The following is a 22710-nucleotide window of genomic DNA, read 5'->3' as shown; positions in this document are numbered from 1 at the left end:
GCTCTATGATACGGTGCACTCTATGATGAGGTACACTCTATGATGAGGTACGCTCTATGATGAGGTGCGCTCTATGATGAGGTGCGCTCTATGATGAGGTACGCTCTATGATGAGGTACGCTCGATGATGAGGTACGCTCTATGATGAGGTGCGCTCTATGGTGAGGTACGCTCTATGATGAGGTACGCTCTATGATGAGGTGCTCTCTATGCTGCGCCCTTTGATGTGAAAAATGTGATACTTACAGGACCTTTAATAAGTCAGAGATATATATTTAGTAAGCACAAAAGTTAGAGGGAAACGGTTTTAAACTAAGGTGAACCATTTGTATTAATCATCTACACTTCCAAGATCACTCTGTTATTGGCAGAGCATGCCGTTTCTTGGTAACAACGACCTGTAAAGGACAGGTTTTGAACGAGGGAAATCGTGAATTTTGACTATCAGATGCTTACCTTAAACATTTTTAAACTATGAAGCAAAGCTTCTTATCTCCTTGCTCTGTTGTTACCAGCTTCAACCTCTTCATCATCCTCTCCATATGTGTATAACTTTTATTCTATAATTCCTGATTCCTGTCTTTTCATTTTTTTGTGAAAAAAAAACAACAAAAAATTAACAAAAACGTCATTTTGTTGATGGCTACTAATACAATAAAAAGCTATACATACTTATATTGGCCTTAGTCTAGCGAATTGGCATATGTCTAGTGAATTGGCATATGTCTAGCGAATTGGCATATGTCTAGCGAATTGGCATATGTCTAGCGAATTGGCATATGTCTAGCGAATTGGCATATGTCTAGCGAATTGGCATATGTCTAGCGAATTGGCATATGTCTAGCGAATTGGCATATGTCTAGCGAATTGGCATTTGTTTAGCGAATTGGCATATGTATAGCGAATTGGCATCTGTCTAGCGAATTGGCATGTGTTTAGCGAATTGGCATATGTCTAGCGAATTGGCATATGTCTCGCGAATTGGCATATGTCTAGCGAATTGGCATATGTCTAGCGAATTGGCATCTGTCTAGCGAATTGGCATGTGTTTAGCGAATTGGCATATGTCTAGCGAATTGGCATCTGTCTAGCGAATTAGCATCTGTCTAGCGAATTAGCATATGTCTAGCGAATTGGCATGTGTTTAGCGAATTGGCATATGTCTAGCGAATTGGCATATGTCTAGCGAATTGGCATATGTCTAGCGAATTGGCATATGTCTAACGAATTGGCATATGTCTAGCGAATTGGCATATGTCTGGCGAATTGGCATGTCTAGCGAATTGGCATGTCTGGCGAATTGGCATGTCTGGCGAATTGGCATATGTCTAGCGAATGTTGACAACCTTACTAGCGCCTTATATTCTTTTTCCAATAAATGGGCTCCGAGGTTAATTCAGCGTCATACCTTGAATCCTGCATCATCTGAGTTGTTAATTCTGGATTTTGTTACCAAAGAGTGTTGCTAGGAGAAACCCAGCATGGATGGGGGCATATCTAAATTTATTTAATAACAATTGTAATAATAGTGACAATAATAATAAACAATAATATTTAATAACAATTGTAAACTAGAGGCAATAGAAAATGTAGTATATTTGATGCAATCTCATAATGTACATCCTCTGCGTATGCATGCGTCGGATGGGTTTGGAGTTGTGTTCACTCCGAATCACAGAACCGGTAAAATCCAAATACATTCGACGCTATTCGAGTCTTTGCATCGATTTCGCTTCACTAAATTGACGCGAAGCCATTCACTGTAAGAGTACTATTCAACATCATAGAAACACTCTCTGCTGATGGATCTGAATCGATAATACATGGCCAAGCTCTCCCCAATGGAGGTAACAAAATTCAGCATTACAATCAATTGCAATCAGACATCATGGCTTAGTGCAACTAGTTGACTAGGGCTGAATTGAAAAGTGACTGTGACCCGAAATCCAGTTTACTTTAATAAGTTGTGTTTTAAGGGATACGTCATGAATTTTGAGATGATTTTCAGTGCAACTCCGAATCGTTGCAACGGTAAGATGCGAATTTGTCGGCGGTGGGCAACTCCGAACCTATTCGAAGTTTGGAAATGCAGTGATTGTTTTTTGGAAATGCTTGGATCAGTTATGAATAAATTTTACTGAAGTGATTTTTTTTTACTGATTTGGACTAGTGTTGTTTAGATGGAGTTCAAGGGTAAAACTAAAGTTATCAATGGGTTAAAGTACTGTAGGTGCCCAAAGTGTTGCTGATGAGCAAGTAGATACTTAGCCAGCAATCAATGCTCCGTGTTAGTTTCAACTAAATATATTTATTGGATAAGAGCCGTTCGGTAAAGGCTCAAGTCTAAGGAAGAAAAGGCATAAAAACTGATAAATACATATTTTATAAAAAAGGAAGAGTAATGCTCTAATAACAGAGATCTGCTCTCATCAGCTGACACAGGCCATTTTATATTATGTAGCATTTGTCTGCTAAAATATAAAGTATAACCTAAGTTCCTTGTATCGTGAAATATGAACACTCATCTGAACTTGTATTGCGAAGGTAATGCTTTGCTCCAAAGAGTTTTTGTCAGGCACTGCCTGGCTTCGAGGAGTTGTCCACTCAAGCAAAACATATTGTAAACTGTTCTCTTAAGCGTGGAGTGATATAGGCAATGCTCTAGTCTAAAATTTTAGTAGTACCCTAGCGGTCTGGTGTGCCGGAACAGACTGTCAGGTATAATAACTGTACGTACACTTATTCTGGAAATCAGTAAAGGTGGTCGAGTGGAGCAGATGGTAGTGTGCTTGCCTAGTAAGCCAAATGTTTGAGTTCAAATCTTGTGCGATGCAGTCTTTTTCCAATAACCAATCGTGTATTCGGATGACCGAACACAGTTCTTATTATTGTAAAGATTTACTCCTTTTAAAGAGTGTACAGTCATATGTTGATATACAGACAGTCACACCTTGACATACAGGCAGTCATACCTTGATATACAGACAGTCATACCTTGACATACAGACAGCCATACCTTGACATACAAGCTTAATTCATTCCAGTAATGAGCTCGTATGTCAATCTTCTCGTAGCTCAAAGCAATCTGTCCTTTGTAAAATAACTTAAAACAAATTAGTCTGTTCCCATCCTCTGAAAAAAACTACCTAAAACAGGATACTGTCATGGAAAAACGTGTTTTTATTGTTCCAATTCACTCTCTATTCTCAAAAAGTAACACATACCTATCTAGTGGTTATGGTCTACAACAAAATGTAACTTTTTCATGTGCAATACTGTATAGACCTTTTACTTTCAAGACAGATGTAGCAGCTAAGAGTGGTGTGAGAGAGACTGCTGTAGAGTGTAGATATGCTACACTTTTGTGACACTATGTAATATAACATAAACTTTAAATTTAACTGAAACGAGTTTAGTTTACTAAACACAGACTTGAAAGTAGGTTTTAATCTTACACAAAACCTAATTATTATTTGTCTTTGTCTTATTTTTTATTATTTTTGTCTGTTTATGCGCTTTTCGAATCACTCTTACTATCACTTTTAGCCGGCCTTTGTAAGATCTTTTTAAACTGATGCGGTGCAAAAGCCCAAGCGATGCTTTTCTCGAAAGCAGCCTCTCTCATAAATGGTCATCAAGAAGCAGCTCGTATCTGAAATATGTATAGTGTCTTGAGGCAAAACTTGCTCGATATTTTACTCATATCTCAAATTTCTCATATGTTGGGGCATTCCTATGTCGCGGTATGACTTGAGTTATGAAATATTTAGGCTGGTAACGCATACAAGATTCGCACTGTACACATGACAGCAGGTGCAAATATCTTGCTGATTTCACGGAACTTTTCATCATAATCAAACTGCTACTACAAATGAATCATTTAACTGATTGTATACATTTTACGACACTTTTGGATACTTGTACGCTTTGCCTAGGCTTTTATCAAATCCTTGGCATTGTAACAGTTACATTGTTTATATTTTAAGTGTCGAAAAGCCACCGCAGCCAAAGATATTGAGAGATGTTATTGACTATACTGATAGAGGTTTGAGAGTTCTATTTCTTTTCAGCTTTCAATGCTCTACGCTCCTTGCATTCGTCTCGGAATTATAGAATGCTAAAATGTTTCAGTTTCTGAGTCTATTTAAAGTTCACAAATTTATTCTTTTTTGTTGGAATAGATTAAAATAAAAGTGGGTCAGTCATGCCACTTCATATTGTGAGTAATTAGGTCACAATATGAAGTGGGTCAGTCATACCGCTTCATATTGTGAGCAATTAGGTCACATGATAATATGGTTACTATTACAACTAGACATTTGTGTAACCATCAATTGTATCGTGTCATCGCCTGGAATAAAACAGAAAAAATAACAAACTTTAAAGGGTTGAAGAGGAAGCCGGAGACCAACACGATTTTTATTATAATAGGCCAATCTTTTCGTTACAATTTATAAGCTGTTGACAGCTCATCTAAGCTTGTCAAGTACTCATACAATTTTATAACATTTGTAGTTTTAACGGGTCAAAAAGACAAAGAAGCATTCCACTTGCTATTCGTTTTTCTGTCTTGAAAATTCCTAAAATATAAGACGCTACTCGTATACATCACACGAACCACAAACGAATATCAAGCAATACAAATATTGAAGCATTATTTGCATTGCTTGAAGCAATACAAATATATCAAGCAATACAAATATATTAGTATACAAATATGCTCTGTCGATCTGAGCGTTTTAACCCGATGAAGTTTTGTCAGTTTTAATCATAAAAAGTCCAGGCAGTCAGGTGACCTCACACATCAAAAAACAATTGCAAATGATAGAAACATACCGATACTTGCTGATAAAATATAATAAACTGTTGTGTAAGCTTACTTCCAAGAGTTGTGCTAGCAATGAGTTTGTATGAACTGTTATAATGACACTGTATGTTGGTCCGGCTATGAGACCATTTCCTGGCTGTAGCCTGAGTACCTATGGCATTTACATCTTTAAATGTCATCATGACCGCTAACTTAGCTACATGAGTATATCGGATAAAAGGCTAGTTGACTACAATGTGTGTCACTATTCATAAATAAACTACCCGAAGAAGTGGTTACGCAGGGCGTTAATACTCGGCAAAAGAAGTCTCTCAGCTGTGGCTACAAAAGCCGAGCACGGCTTTTTTGCAACATCTACATATGTATTTCTCAAAGTATGTGTGTACGCATTCCGGCTATAGATCATAAAATCTTGGGATAAATATTCTGTACTGAAGAAGATTCGATCTCAGACCGCTATCCACAAGACCACAGAAGTTGAATTGCTACCTTGCCAATATAAGTCAGTATATGAAAGCAAATACCCAACAGATTTGCGTAAAACGCGGGTCATAGCATAACGTCACGAGAAGCTGTTCGCTCGCATTATCAAACGTACTGGCCGATAGCGCGCAGGCTAATAGCGAGAAACTCTCACTACTTCTCATTGTTTATAAGACAAAACACTTTTCTTTTGATAGGTAGTTTGAAAGTTAGAATGGCAAATGTTGTTATATGTTAAATACAAATCAATTTTCTGTCTAAAGACTTTTCTATTACCCGGGCAACGCCAGGTATCACAGCTAGTTTTATATACGACCTCCAATTTTTTTCCAAAATTTTTATGTTTTATTTATTTCAAAAGATACAAAGGAGAACATATAAGAGTAAGAGTGGGTTCATCTTTAAGGTGTTGGCACTACTCGGTGCCATCACAAACATGCAGAACATATTGCCAATGCCGGAAGCAGACATCAAACATGTCTGTACCTAACACTGCACCGCTATCTCTTTGGAGAGTCGCACCGCTCAGTGAAGCACGCAACTGTGTAGGTATCTTGCACCCGTGCGTCGCATAGATATTCAAAATAATTTGTTTATCGTTGTCGTGTGGCGTGATCGGTTGTGGGGCGTGATGCTATTCTACATTTTATAATACTTTAGGTAAATATTCTAAAAGCTCACTGTCATCATTCTAGACCTCTTCATGTTTATTAGAATTTCATTGAACGAAGGCAAAGCTAGACGGTCAATTTTTGAATTAAATTCACGAGTTGTACAACATTCTTTCCAGTTTCTTTTTGCTCTTTGTCATCTAGTCAAGTTAATTACAGTAGACGCTCCTATTACAGTAGACGCTCCTATTACAGTAGACGCTCCTATTACAGTAGACGCTCTTATGACAAACCTTCTATAACGTAAATTTCACTTAATCTTAAAAAGTTATGTAAAGTTTTTGCTTCGTACTTCGTAGAAATTCTGTATAACATAAAGTGTCAAGTCTGTGCAAGTTCTCAAATTCAATTTGAATAACGAGAGTTTCGCAGTTAGTCTTAAAAATTTCATTTTCTCTTTGATTGCATTCTGAAACGAAAAACGACGTATAGAGGTATCTCTAGTATACATACAGCGTAGCAGTACCTTGGCAATCTAGTGCCTTCTCCTTTTTGTATGCCCAAAGGGTCAGTTTGGAAGATCTCATAACGGATTAGGCAATTTACATGTATTTTACTGTCTGTATAGCGTAAAATCCGTATTATGTAAACGCTCCTGGAATGGATTATTTACATTGTAGGAGCGTCTACTTTACTAGACATATTTCTGTGGCTGCCTTTAATTAGCACACTGTACTACTCCTATATTGTAGGTACTTATATTTGATATACAAAGATGACGGATTATTGCCACTGAGTGACTGGGTGTTCAACACCGAAGCGCATCCATTGCCCGTGCTGCATCCTGCATCACCTTAATCTCTATGTATGCACCAATCCTTTGTTCATCGCTCGTACTCACCGGGTTGCTCCCTAAGTCTATATTGTACAGGAGTTGAGCTGATACCCTGGTCTTTTTTAATAAATTCTCTGTTTTATATCGAGCAATCAATTGTTTGATATTTTAGCCACCAGCTCTCTTTCTACATGATTTCTTGATTTGTTAGGTTTAGATATCCAGTTTGTATTAATCGTTGTTTTGGGATGCAGTAATAATATGAATATAAATATATTTTGTACTTTTCCTTCTGAAGGCATGAGGTACCCTGTAGAAACTACTATGATTGTTTGCTACATTTTTGGAAGACATTTTTTTGAAGTAAGTAAAATGAAGGGTTTAGATTTTGCTGCCTAACAGCTCTCTAGCCCGAGCTTGAGCTAAATATAGTTTTATCTAAACTCTTCTCATGAACGCATTCAATAGCTTCCCAAAACCTTTGATATTACATCAGAACACAGGCTAACTACGAGTGAACTAGTTACTGCAGCCCAAATGATCACACGGATGGCAGTGATGGAGAGCGAAGAATTTTGATGGTAGGGATTCATTCACACGAATATGCGAGCATCTAATATGTACAAGTTACAACAGCCAGCTAGTATGCAAACAGTACAAGCTTATGATGTTGGTTGGTCCAATAACTTGTGTGTTTTCTAAATAGTCTCAAATGATTTTGCAATATTTTTAATTAGTTTCCTTTGGCTGCTAACTATTAAAGTAATATGACTTTGTCATATGACCTATTTTTCGTGCGATTTATTCTAGGATGCTATGGTCTCATGCAACCTAATTACTCTTGTGCATTGCAAATAGTCAGGTGGCTTATGTTACTACATTGTCATGTGACCAATTTTGCAATAGTGTGATGTGACCTTTTTTGTAGATTCACATGATGTATGTTACCACAACTATTCTAAAACATCCAAGTCTGGGATTTTCAGAAATATAATTTTTAAATATTCAGTTAGTGTTTCGTTCCATTTTGCGGGCAGCACGTTTTCTAATTGTTTTCCCCTCTGAGTTAGCAGAGGGTTGTCAACGTTTTATTGGCCGAGTTATTCTTATAATAAGCAGTTTTACACTTACCAGAATAGTAGAACGCTAGAAAATTCACCAAAAAAGTGTGTTATGTTGTATCAGGATATGATCTTTTGTTCATCTGTGAATTTATAAGTGATAATAGCACGATTTTAAGCATGTATTTATTGTTTTCAAAAGAATTTGGTTTGGCAGACAAAAGTTTTTTGATCCCATATAGTATGCTTCACAAGTTACTGCTTTGTAGCATGGAATAATTATGGCTTCTCTGCTCGTTTGCTAAAACTCCAGATAAATACATAAGTTTAATCTTTATGTATGCTTATTATGGCTTTATTATAGTTAATATATTATGTGATTAATTTAAATCTGTTAAGATTTCACAGCATACAGACATATTGGCAGCATGTAATTGCTGTTGTTTTATCTGGACTATTTATTGTAAGGATTTGCGTCACTGCACTAAAGATCTTCACATGTACAGAGTCAATTTTGTCGCGCTAATAAAATATTTACATGTCATTGTAACTTGAATTTTGGTAGTTCAGACAGTCCATAACTTTGTACAAATTGGTAGAATAGAGACACGCCATGAGGCACAGTAGAAGACATGTTATAGTCTGTAACAGTTGTTTGTGGTATATTTTTTGCCATTTTGATTATAAACAATAAAACTATCTCAGCCTGATTTTTACAAAACAGAAAATAAAGTATTTTGCGGTTGCTACAGCTTACCCAACTGTGCAATGTTAACAACATTTGCTACAAAAGTTATAAAAACTTGATTGCGTTTGCTCAATAAATTATGCGTTTCCTTTCTAACTGATTTCATACATTGATACTTAATTTCAAGTTGACAAACAGCGATATTTTAACAGGATTAGATGGAATTGCAAATTTGAGTTTCGTTGGCGACAAAAATGATCACACACCCTTTCATTTTATTATCTGTTGAGAAGAAGTAAACTTATGAAACAATGTCATTCAATATCAGCAATATACAAGCTAATTACACGCTTTATCATGTTGTTGTAGTGAAACCTCGTCTCTGATGAGATACACACCTGTCTCTCAGCCATTTTTGTCTGCATCAGTAGCACTTGTTGCCTTTGAAGTTCGTTACATTGTCAGCGTCCTGGGTTATTTTTTTGGTGCCGAAAATATAATTAGCAGGCAATCAACATAACCAGCTTTCCCAGTTTAGTTTTTGGTATGCGTTGCTGATGAACTTTACTGTTTTGCCACATAGGCCTACTTATGACGTTGGAGCTACGCAAAAATGTTAAAATATGCCTCAACACACTTGGACCAGGTGGCATCATTTCTATTCTTGTAGCAACATACAGGCAGCTACACGTGTAAAGGCGGTTCCGGTTTATGCCTGACATTTAGAGATACGAATTGATGGAAGAGAGTCATTGCCTGCCAGAGCATCGGTGCCTTTACGTCCAGAATATTTTGCAACATGAATTCCTCACGCAATATTGGGGCACTGACCTCATTGGTATGTACATGGTTCATCTGTGAATCTCTTTTTGCAATCAAGTTTTCATTTTGAAATTGTAAGTAGTCAAAAGTTCATGAAATCTATAAAAGTTGGCTATTATATTTCATAAAACAGCCATGCATCCTGTACTCTTGTTGTGATTTATCAGTCAGGGCATCCGCTTTCCCTACCCACACTTCTTTAGCGGTTTCACTTAAACTATTCCGATTTTTAGCTAACAAAAAAGATATATATTTTATATATATGTATATATTTTATATATATGTATATATTATATATATATATATATATACACTTATGCTACAAACAGTACTGTTCTGGCTATTGAAGCCTCATCAGTGCAGCTCAGAGACAATGGAGTGCAAGGGAGGCAAATCCCATTAACAATGAGCGTTGACTTCCTGCCATGAAACAACTAAGTTGCCTCACAGACTTTAAGAAAGTCAATGTGCTGACACCAGAGTGCTCAAATCACCAATGTGATGAGATTTGCACTAAGGCTAATACTGTCACACCTCTCACAAAGTGCTCAACCTAACCGAAGTAAGGGAGCAAAAACTCATGCTACAAGCAGTACATTTTCGGCTATTGAAGCCTCAGCAGTGCAGCTAAGAGCTAGCAAAGGAGATAACTCCCATTGCCATATATACAGTTAAAAAAGCTGCCTAGGAAGATGAAAGTCTTGCATTTTTAAATATCCCAGACTTATTTTGAAGACATTGCTACAGTTTATTTTCCTTTTTTTCACCTCCTCAATAAACTGCAATCAGCAGCTCAATAAACTGCAATCAGCAGAAAACATTTCAAACTCTTACCTCACTCAACAACACTCATATTAATCTCTCTGTGTTCACACTCTCGATGCCAAATGATTTTAACAAATATTTCATAAGCTATGTTCAAGTATAAATTTATGAATGATAACATCCTGCTGTGTGTCAGGAAAATCTTCAATTTGTGTTTTATTTGACAAGCTCAAGCAAGTGATCACTTTATTAAACTTGCTAGGCACAGAATGAAATCAAAAAGTCATTTATTTGAAGAGGCATAAATATATTGTACACATGTATATATGTTGTTGGTACTAGTGTTCATCAATCAGCATTTAATATCTGTACTGCACGTGTCCATTTTAATAATTTACAGAAAACACCTCAATGATATTTATGTCACATGTATATTGTGAATAATCATGTATAATATATATCAAATACATATTGTGTATAACATGTATAATACATATCACATGTATATTGTGTATAATCATGTATAATATATATCAAATATATATTGTGTATAATATATATAATACATATCACATGTATATTGTGTATAATCATGTATAATATATATCACATATATATTGTGTATAATATGTATAATACATATCACATGTATATTGTGTATAATATGTATAATACATGTCACATATCTATTGTGTATAATATGTATAATACACATCGCATATATATTATGTATAATATGTATAATGCCTACAAGCAAACCTCAAAAAATAAAAGCCTCAGTTTAATATTTTGCTGAAACAGAAAGTACATAGAGTTGTCTGCACCTTATACTATGCCCAAGCCAGAATTAGATAAAGCAGTTACGCATGAGTGGGCGTGGTTTGTTACAACGTTTACGCAGCAAATTGTTGTACTTCATTCCCTTAGAGCTATTGCCCTTACAAACACTATAAAAGAGTGAGTTAGGTTATACGATAGTTAGAACAATATTGACCACGCTCTGAGAGTTGAATCTAGATTTTTAGCTGGTGAACGCATGAGAGGATTACGATAAGGAAGATAAAAGAGGCGGCTATAGTAAAGAGAAGATATTGGGTAGGTGTTATCACTACATAATAGTGAGAGATAGCCTTCCTTGAACTTGAGTGCATCAGATTGTCCCCAGGTTGTTACTAATGGTATTCTTGACCTTAACTAGTAGCATAGATAAATCCCAACTTATAAAATTGTTGATTAGTCATATCAGATCATAACAACTAGCAGAAGAGGTATGTTTGCGAAAACTCGATGAAATATCTTACGATAAAAGACGAAGAAGTACTTTACCACTTCATATATTAACAACTTGAAAGCAAGTTGGTACACGTTCTACTGAAGACCTGAATGCGTGACCTTTCAACTCTTCCTCCATTCTCAGTAGGCTTCCTTTCTTGGAATCTACAATAACTGATTGTTTACATATCTTATAACCATGGTTACCGGTCAACGGGATGTATCGCTATTAGCAATTGACAATGTATTGAATATGGCTCTTATATGCCGATCTTGTTTCGCCAGTGATTAGGTCACAGTATACACAGTAAAATACTTGCAGCTACTGTTGGTTTTATCAGAAACACCAACAGGTTATGACGACGTTCAACTTATATTTCAATGGCTTCGCCGTCTCCTAACTAGGTTCTCTGGCTTGAGCCACGCAATACAGGAAATTTATCAGAATGCAAACTGACACATCAATTTCTCAGCAAAGCTACTGGTTTCAATGAATTTTATTGATTTCTGTTTGTACTTTGAAAGCTAAGAGCTGAATGGATATACGGTGTGACCAAAGTTTGACACCTACTCCTTTTCTATATCCATATTTATGTGACCATAGAGTTGTACATTCTACTCAGCAATAGAGTTGGGCCATAGAGTTATTGCTCCATCTACCTATTAGGTCAAAGAGCTGGCTTTATTGAGCCATAGAATGAACAAAGTTAGTATTTACCAAAGAGTTTCTAAAGATGTCTGTGAGTGGTTTTTATAGCGTCACATTGGCTATTATTGACCTTCTACTAATCTAAGGATAATGAAACCAAATTGCTGGTAAAAAACTAAAAAGATGTCTGTAGTATATTATTAAGTGTATCAAGTATATTAACATGCACATAAAGTGTATTATATATCAGGCATGTCAAGCATATTACCGAGTATATCAGGCAAAACAAGAATTTTATCAAGTATATTGTATATCAAACACATCCATAGCTAGAATTTATCAAGTTCATCAAAAATATCATCAAGCGTATCAAGTATTTTATCAAGTTGATCAAGTACTCGAAGCCTTAACGTCTGATCATACTAGAAGTCGTAAAGACTGAACTTGTCAATCGCGAAAATTTCTTTTGTCACCAAAGTTTAATAGCTAACTGTACTTGTATTTAATCGTTTCTCTTTCAACACGATTGCAGAGTTGCGATGGATTTTACTTTAATCCCATATAATGTGTTTATTTTTAATGCAAAACATCGACTCGCAACAGTTTCAGTTGAAATATGCTGTGACCTTTACTGTTACACTCTGTTCTTAAAACAACTGCTGAGAACATGAATGCAGCCAGTGTGGCTTTTTTGTCACACTAGTGGGCCCTGCATCGTAACATGATCACTTCAAGTAATTACGGCTTTCATAGACTCGTACATAAAATATTCACTTGACTTAATAAACTGCACCGGGTAGGAAAGCTGGTTTATGTTGAGACCGATCTGAATAGCTTATCAACATCACATGTGATTCGATGACCTTGTCTAAATTGTATAATTTTCTGCACTTACCCAAATGGAGGCATTTGACAAACATGTACATCCAGTGTTGATTACATGACATTCTAGCGGATGCTCTGCACGTCTTGACGCTACAAAAGAATACAAAGCTGCACTTTCCTAGCAAAACCTAATAAATATGTAATTTGATGGAAGAATTCAATTAGATAGACTCAAGTTGAAAACAATAATAAAGATGAAAAGAAATTATCATGACACAAACAGTGAAATCTTGTGATATGAGTTGATGAGAAATGAAGACCCGTTTCTCATAGTTTGAAGATGAAATTACCCAAAATGGTAAAAGATTTTATTGAAAAGTATCCGTATATATCTATCATTTGCTACTGTTTTTTATATTTGAGGTGATCTGACTGCCAGAATGTTTCAAGATTAAAATCGATAGAACTTGATCGCAGATAAAACGCTCAAAAGAAAAATACGTGTAAATTAACGTCACTAGTTGCTATCATTGCTGTAGTCGATACCAGCTATTGCTTTCAAGTCGCGGTATTACGAGTCTCTACTCTGTCACTATGTTTACTATAGTTGACGTCATAATCGCACTTTCGCTTGACCTGAGCGTTTTAACCGCGGTCAAGTTTTGGTGATTTTAATCTTGAAACATCCTGGCAGTCAGATCACCTCAAACATCAAAAACAATTGCAAATTATAGAAAAATACGGATTCTTTCTGATAAAATTTACTAGAATTTTGTGCAAGTTCATCTTCAACTCAAATTGTTTTGTGCTTTAATTGTGTAAAAAAAGTGAAAATATGAATTTTTTTGAAAAAATATATGAGCCAGCCATTAAGATGAAATAAATTGAAAATGTGGGGATTTTCAAGAAACTGTTAAACCAATGTTGATAAAACTTTTATAGTTAATTTATTATTGATAATTGATTATGATAAAATTGCTTAACAATCATAAAAATGAATTCCTAAATGGCATGATTCGACATGATTATCAGCGATAACAATCAAGATCATAAAATACTAATAAATATGAAGGACTTAATTTACAAATAACGATTAATTTGAAAAAAAGAGAAGCTTTCTTTTCTTCCCACCCAACAAAGCTGGTTAAGGGATTATTAAAATAACAGAGATCAATAAAAATATTTAAACCCGATTTGCTTCAAATGGTCGTTAGGGTGCTATAAGATCCGACTTTGCAAGATAGGCAAATAATGTGGAAACATTACTATTAGGTTTACTATCTCAATGAATTGTATTCTATATTACAGCTGTGACAGCTCTCTGTATGACTCACAATTCTCGAAACTCACCCCGATGAAACCTTTCCAGATGTTGAAGGTGTTGGGCCTTCTTATCTTATGCTTGTATCCTGGTAAGTAACTTTTATATCACTGTATGAAAGCAGTACCTACACGTACCTCTCTGTACCTACACATACCTTTCTGTACCTACACGTACCTCTCTGTACCTACACGTACCTCTCTGTACCTACACGCTGCATCATTGAAACAAAATGTACATAACTTAACAGTTTGTATCAAACTTCTTGTATATAAGCACTGATAATGAGAGTAGGAAGATATAACCGTAGCCCGAGTGCATATACATATAGAATCATAGCCTGAGCACACAGTTTGACCTACTCAAAGCCCGAGTGCCTATATAGACGTAATAGCCTGAGGGCAGGTTTATATTATAGTTAAGGTACACATGCTAGTTTTAAATTAACCCAGTTGTAAGTATCAAAAATAAGTATAACCAAAAATGTTTCCTCGCCTTATAAGCGTAGCAAACGGGTCTGTCAGCGCAACGGCCCGCAACGGTAATGTTACGCTATGAGATTAGAAGTCGATTTAAACTCAGACAAAGAATTTCATAAAGAATTCTAGTCACCAAGGAAAGAGCAATCTAATTAAAACCATATTAAACTTTAACGAATTTGGTTCAAAGATTCTTTAATAGTCTTACAGTAATTTTATAACTTTTATAAACATGTTTATCTGAGTTTAAAAAAGGAATCATTGATTTGCAGCTGTTAACCAGCGTAAACTGCTGGTTTTTATTTACACTCTTGATTTTTTCTGTACTAAATAGCTCCCATAAAATATTAATTGCTTTAAAAATGATGATTAATATATCCATAATTACTGGGCCTAGGCAACGCAAGAAAGAAGTCCTTGGTGCGACCTCGAACTAATCAACTTATATCCTCTCCAGAATTATCTAGAAAAAGAAATACTTGTCTGAATAAATTAGACGCTACACAAACCTTTCACCTGAAAACACACACGTTGAATGATGAAAGAATTTGACACACCTGGTTGCTGTTGTCAAGTTAAAGGAGATTATCCGCATACTTTGAACTTAAAGAAAATATTTTACGACAATTATAGAACGATGAAATATAATATATTATTGATATATAAGCCTCTGTTGATTTCTTATGTCATTGTACATTGTTTGAGTGGGTTGAACAGGAACATCATCATATAATCGTAAATCATTGGCTATTGGCTTATAGATAATGACTTACCTGGTAAATATCTTGCTAAATGCTTAATGTTTCTTATCTTAACAACCGGGAGACGTGGTAAATAAAAAGCGGAGAAAAAACCAAAAAAGAATCGCAAAAAACGGCTTTTAAAAAGAACATTTTGACTTAAATTACAATCTACATCTTCTACATCTACATCATTTTCTAGCATATATTCCAACGAATGATTTTTCCACATCTTTGCATCTTCTTACTTTACTTATGCTCAATGTTTATTTTACATCAATTAAAGGTTTCAAACTTTTCCATGGTTTGTGTCTTCGTTTTTACATGAAAATTACAGGTTTTCAACTCATTTCAACTTACGTGATATGAACAAATTGCATACATCCACTAACAATTATTTTAAAATCATCATTGCTAGCTGCTTTAACAATCTTCCACCTAATATCCGTTCTCTTAGCAGAGAAAGGTATTTAAATGCTATATATCAAATCATTTGTATTTATTTGATTTTAGTGGCTAACTGTTGCCCTTTCTTGTTATATGATTCTTCTATGCCATAATTTGGTAAACATTTCTATTTGAAATTAACTTATTGTCAAAAAAGTAATATGTATTTTACATATATTGTGTATATTATATTACATATTCACATATATATTATACATGTATATTATATCTATATTATATATCTGTACGCAGTTTTTTGTCTTGTAGCCATAGGTGAATGGAATTGTTATTTTGTGTTTGACACGCTTTGACAGGTCATTTGTAATACACAGCAAATTGTGTTCTCCTTAGCACACTTGCGAGGCAATAAAAACAGGTATAGACAGAATACAACTTTATCCTTGTTATTATCAGAAAGGTACCATTTATGTCACAGATATTATCATTAATGATTGAAAAAGAATGCCATGGCTATTGCATAATTTTATCAGATGTTATAACCTGATATATGTGGCTAATTAGCCACTATTGCTGCTGTTTGTTTTTAATTATTTTGCGTAGCACCAGGATTCAGGTTGCAAAAATATTTGGACATATTTTACAGTTTTACAGGTGTTTCTATGTCAAAAGAAACTTCTGCCGCTATTTTTAGTGAAAGCAGCAGACAGACCTGTAGTGTTTAGGCTGGCTCGTGAGCGCTACCGCACTTTGTTATAATTTGATCAGTCATTTAAGAAAGTTAGGCTAAGTTCAAAGCTTAAACTTCCTTGTTTCACATTCAAAAAATGCTGCAGCACTTTTAGGTTTGCAAAGAACCTAAAAAGTCAAACAGCTTGATACTTTGGGAATGTCCTAAAATCATTGCATTTGCTGCTGTCAAACAGGCGCTGTCTGTTAACACATCATTGCTATTAAAAAATTTATATGCCATTCTACAGTACTTTGATATACACTTTGTTTACATATTATGTAATGTTATATTTTATAGTTATATAATATTATGTTATAATATACCTCGTTTGTCTTCTTAAAGTTATGTATAACATACATATATTTTATTTACAAAAATAATTTTAAAAATTTTTTTAGCATTCATTAATGCTTTTCTGAAACCTAATTACAAAGGTTAACAATTGTAGACTGCACAAGCCAAATTTCTTTGCTTTTACATTAATGTGTAATGACACCATTGGCTGCTATCATTGCTATAGTTGCTATCATTGCTATAGTTGATACCATTGCTATAGTTGATACCATTGCTATAGTTGATATCATTGCTATAGTTGATATCATTGCTATAGTTGATATCATTGCTGTAGTTGATATCATTGCTATAGTTGATATCATTGCTATAGTTGATATCATTGCTATAGTTGATATCATTGCTATAGTTGATATCATTGCTATAGTTGATATCATTGCTATAGTTGATATCATTGCTATAGTTGATATCATTGCTATAGTTGATATCATTGCTATAGTTGATATCATTGCTATAGTTGATATCATTGCTATAGTTGATATCATTGCTATAGTTGATATCATTGCTATAGTTGATATCATTGCTATAGTTGATATCATTGCTATAGTTGATATCATTGCTATAGTTGATATCATTGCTATAGTTGATATCATTGCTATAGTTGATACCATTGCTATAGTTGCTATCATTGCTATAGTTGATACCATTGCTATAGTTGATATCATTGCTATAGTTGATACCATTGCTACAGTTGATACCATTGCTATAGTTGATATCATTGCTATAGTTGATACCATTGCTATAGTTGATACCAGCTATTACATTCAAGGTGCAGCTTTGCGGGTCTCTTTGCAACTATAGATGTTATAATCGCACTTTCGCTTAATCTCAGTGTTTGAACCGCAATCAAGTTTTGTCAATTTTAATCTTGAAGCATCCTGGCAGTCACCTCGAACATAAGAAGCATAACAAACCGATATTTTCTGATAAAATCTACTAAAATTTTGTGCAAGTTCATCTTTAAGCTTATCTTTGACGTCCCACTGGTTATAGCCCCGTTTATAGCCCCGTTTATAGCCCCATTTATAGCCCCGTTTATAGCCCCATTTATAGCCCCATTTATAGCCCCGTTTATAGCCCCGTTTATAGCCCCGTTTATAGCCCCATTTATAGCCCCGTTTATAGCCCCATTTATAGCCCCGTTTATAGTCCCGTTTATAGCCCCATTTATAGCCCCGTTTATAGCCCCCTTTATAGCCCCATTTATAGCCCCGTTTATAGCCCCATTTATAGCCCCATTTATAGCCCCATTTATAGCCCCGTTTATAGTCCCATTTATAGCCCCATTTATAGCCCCGTTTATAGCCCCCTTTATAGCCCCATTTATAGCCCCGTTTATAGCCCCGTTTATAGCCCCATTTATAGCCCCGTTTATAGCCCCGTTTATATCCCCATTTATAGCCCCGTTTATAGCCCCATTTATAGCCCCGTTTATAGTCCCGTTTATAGCCCCATTTATAGCCCCGTTTATAGCCCCCTTTATAGCCCCATTTATAGCCCCGTTTATAGCCCCATTTATAGCCCCGTTTATAGCCCCGTTTATAGCCCTGTTTATAGCCCCCTTTATAGCCCCATTTATAGCCCCGTTTATAGCCCCGTTTATAGCTCCGTTTATAGCCCCATTTATAGCCCCATTTATAGTCCCCTTTATAGCCCCATTTATAGCCCCGTTTATAGTCCCGTTTATAGCCCCATTTATAGCCCCGTTTATAGCCCCGTTTATAGCCCCATTTATAGCCCCATTTATAGCCCCGTTTATAGCCCCGTTTATAGCCCCGTTTATAGTCCCATTTATAGCCCCGTTTATAGCCCCATTTATAGCCCCGTTTATAGTCTCGTTTATAGCCCCATTTATAGCCTCGTTTATAGCCCCCTTTATAGCCCCATTTATAGCCCCGTTTATAGCCCCATTTATAGCCCCATTTATAGCCCCATTTATAGCCCCATTTATAGCCCCGTTTATAGCCCCATTTATAGCCCCATTTATAGCCCCGTTTATAGCCCCCTTTATAGCCCCATTTATAGCCCCATTTATAGCCCCATTTATAGCCCCGTTTATAGCCCCCTTTATAGCCCCATTTATAGCCCCATTTATAGTCCCATTTATAGCCCCGTTTATAGCCCCATTTTTAGCAGGCATGGTAATAACTGGATAAATGCTACACCCAATATTGTAGACAAATTACTCATTTTAATATAAAATAAAAGCATTCTGCTTTCTTCATGTCTATAATATGTTTTAACTGTGTTATAGTTTTGTTTTTTAGTTAGCGTTTATTGCACAACATTACTTGAAGCATCCAAGCTGTTTTATCTAACGATATTAAGCAATAAAAACAGGAATTCCTAAAGCTTCTCTGTAAGAACCATTGATTGACCCGTTAGTAAATTTATTTCAATTTACACTAGTACTGAGACAGTCTGATGTGCTGTGGAATGAAATGCTTCCTTTTATTTTCTTTACTTTTTTTCAAAAAATCATAGTAGTTTCTACAGAGTAGCCTACTTCATGCCTTCAAGATAACAAGTACAAACATATTTATATTATTAATATTATTATTACTGTGTCCCAAGACAACGATTAATAAAAATTGGATATCTAAATTTGGGAACAAAATATTTCATAGCAAGAGAGCTGGTGCCTAAATTACTAAACGATTTATTGCTCGATATAAAACAAAGAACTGATTATAAAACAAAGGTATCAGCTAAACGTTTGTACAATACAACCGTAGAGCATCGCGGTGACTAATGATTAGCTGCATAGTTATTCCTAAATAATGTAAGGTCATTGAGTGGTGCAGATGGTAGTGCACTTAGTTGATAAGCTGAAGACTGGAGTTCTACTCCTGAGTGGTGCAAATTTTTTAACCCTCTTAGCATGGCTTGGACAGACAAGCCAACACGCCTCTTCTTATAGCAAAGATATATTATTTCAAATTAAACTGCTGATGAAGTAGCTGAGGAGATATTTAGACATCATTGTTAGAGGTTGGGGAACCACTCATAAACGGTTGTATATGGGAATTAGCACTTGGGCTATGGTTGGGGAGCCGCTCATAAACAGTTCTGGGTCTCACTTGACCTGATTGAAGTCATGCATGATTAAACGCAGTGACACCTACCTGCCACCTACTTGTAAGAGCATTAGGCAAAACTCGTGCCAATGACCTTAGTAATAACAAATATTTTTGTTATGATTTTATAATTTGATCCAATTTATATACTTCAGCAGTGTACTTTGTAGCAGTGTACTTTGAGTAAATGAAAGCTTCAAGTCTGGTGGTATGCCTAGGGGATATAAATAGGAGGTATGCCTAGGGGATATACATAGGGGCTATACCTAGGAGATATACATAGGGGATATACCTAGGGTATATACATAGGGGGTATACCTAGGGGATATACATAGGGGGTATGCCTAGGGGGTATGCCTAGGGGGTATGCCTAGGGGATATACATGAGGAGTATGCCTAGGGGATATACAGGGGGGTATACCTAGAGGGTATACATAGGGGGTATACCTAGGAGATATACATAGGGGGTATACCTAGGGATATACATACGGAGTATGCCTAGGGGATATACATAGGGGGTATACCTAGGGGATATACATGGGGAGTATGCCTAGGGGATACATTATACATAGGGGGTATACCTAGGGGATATACATTGGGGGTATACCTAGGGGATATACATAGGGGGTATGCATGGGGGATATACATACGGAGTATGCCTAGAGGATATACATACGGAGTATACTTAGGGGATATACATGATGAGTATGCGTGGGCCATTCAGAGTTCAATCGTGCACCCCAAATGATTCTAGAAGATTATTTGTAATTTTTGTAACTAGATACATCATTAAGTGACTTATAATTTTTGTAATGCTTGAGCAGAGATAGTTCGGAGACTTTAATAGAGTTATCTAGCAGTCATCTAAACTGTAACTAAACATCTATGACGAGAATCTTGAAGTGAGTACTTCTCTCTCTATGTTAAAGTATTAGTTTCTTTGACGGTATTAAGAACTGGTATCGGCTGTCATAACTATACATTAGCAAGATTGATGACAGCATAAATATACAGATTTTCTTCTTTGGATTTCAAAGATTTTCTCACAATATTCAGGGCTATAAAACACACTTATAAGGTTTCCTTTGACTGCATACAAGTGGTTAATCCATACTTGGCCGTCTCTTATGAGAAGGCCAAGTATGACAACGGAACATTTCTGACTGATAACCTAGAAGTGAGAATCTACCACTAAACATTCTTGCCCAAGTTACCAGCTGGGATCAACCTTGCCATGTTACGGAGGAGATGTTCTGTAGTAGATGCACTACTAATAAATACAATTATAAACCTTGGTATTCAGATCAATTGTTTGTTGCTATACACGAGTCTAACCAACGGAGTCTATCTGTTTACGTGTACATTCTAGGTGAAAAGGATGTCTACCAACTTTTGGCAACGAGTTTGTTACATTTGATTCCCTTCCAGCAGGTACTTGAGTCAGTCTCATCTGCTGTGGAAAAGCTAAGCCAAAATATGATAGATCCGTATTGTTTGGTAGATCCTAAAGTGTTTTTCTCTAAGTATGCAGATATAAAATAGGTAAATTTACGAGTTATTTAACCAGCTGTATTATGACAAAAAACCAAATAAACAAATTTTGCAACAGTATACAACTTTGGTATCTAAGGTCATGAGGTCGTAAGGTCATAAAGGTGTTTATTCTAAAACGCTGTGAATTGGCTAATTTCAGAAAAGATGCTTCATCCAACTTTTGAATGATGAGCTTTCATACTAATTTGGCAAAAGGGTTGTCTAACAGGGGCCACCTTATCATCAAAGGATTTGTAGAACTGCTGTACTGAAAACTGCAGAGAGCTTGGTAGCGTCTTCTTATCAGAGCCTTTGGGATTTCATAGCATATTGAGCTACACACGCAGATAAAACTACTCATAGCAGATGCTGGTCTTGTTAGAAGGTTATTGATAACTTATCTCAAGATAGTCACATCAAAACAAAAACAGTTTCAAGTGAGAAGCTATACTTGAAGTGTTATGAGTTGAACCTGTTTAACTAAGTGGGTGGAGTTGCTGCCAACTTAGCTGGGTGGTCTCAGTTTAGTCAGCAGGTTCTGATCATTATAATTTAGTTGTGTTTATAATATTGCATAGATATAAAGCGTAATTCATAGATCTTAGGGTAAATCAATAAGCCAGGGCGACGACCCCCAAAGGCTTGCTGGTAATATCTGGTAATACCTTTACAAGCAATTCTTATGGGAACATTGCTGGCATGAGTGAAAGTGTACTAACATACATATACGGGAGGTTTGCCTAGTGGTTGGCTTAACCAAACCTTCACCTCGTCTCGATCTTGTCATTAGCAGTTCATCTGCTGGTGTCTCAACAAAAAATATCTATAGATTATGTGTCATAAAATTGAACTGGCTCGCTGTTAGCTTATGATAAAGTGTGAGTCAACACTTTGTGTGCGAGGCTCTCCTGCTGCGAGTCTTGATTTACATTTGTATTCATGTTATTTTCTATGTTCTACTTATAAATTACATGCAATTAAACATTGCACGCATGAGCACACTCTGAAACACTCATAGATTGGTTGCTCTATCTGAACCATTGTAGGCTTTCTAATTAAACAATAAAAATAGCGTAAAAATACTATTTTAGACAAAACCGTCAAAGACTGTATAAAATAAAGACTCATACGTTGTAAGAAAATGACCATTGCTCATGTAAAATTGCGTTAGCGCGGCGATTTATTCAAATTACATATAAGTGTAATTTACATTGAATATTTTTATATGTAAT

The 22710-nt window shown here is 35.7% G+C and overlaps 2 protein-coding genes across 4 annotated transcripts in view; both read left to right on the top strand.

The window, feature by feature from the left end:
* Positions 1-8155, top strand: part of LOC137405364 (mannosyl-oligosaccharide 1,2-alpha-mannosidase IA-like) — a 52713-nt gene extending 44558 nt beyond the window's left edge. For both annotated transcript variants that reach the window (XM_068091597.1, XM_068091598.1), the window contains exon 14: positions 6675-8155. In XM_068091597.1, the coding sequence (XP_067947698.1) occupies positions 6675-6780 (106 nt within the window). In that variant the 3' untranslated portion in view covers positions 6781-8155. The remainder of the gene's footprint in view (positions 1-6674) is intronic.
* Positions 8156-11099: 2944 nt separating this feature from the next.
* The window catches only part of LOC137404413 (uncharacterized), a 37928-nt gene continuing 26317 nt past the window's right edge, over positions 11100-22710 (top strand). Inside the window, exons 1-2 of one of the 2 annotated variants that reach the window (XM_068090612.1) lie at positions 11100-11188; positions 14148-14251. In XM_068090612.1, coding sequence (XP_067946713.1) covers positions 14194-14251 — 58 coding nt within the window. In that variant the 5' untranslated portion in view covers positions 11100-11188; positions 14148-14193. Of the gene's footprint in view, positions 11189-14126; positions 14252-22710 lie in introns of those variants that run through there. The other variant, XM_068090613.1, reaches the window with a different exon arrangement.

The sequence above is a fragment of the Watersipora subatra genome, chromosome 9 (genome assembly GCF_963576615.1).
Source record: "Watersipora subatra chromosome 9, tzWatSuba1.1, whole genome shotgun sequence".
Classification (NCBI taxonomy): domain Eukaryota; kingdom Metazoa; phylum Bryozoa; class Gymnolaemata; order Cheilostomatida; family Watersiporidae; genus Watersipora; species Watersipora subatra.
This window is presented reverse-complemented; position numbering and strand designations above follow the sequence as displayed.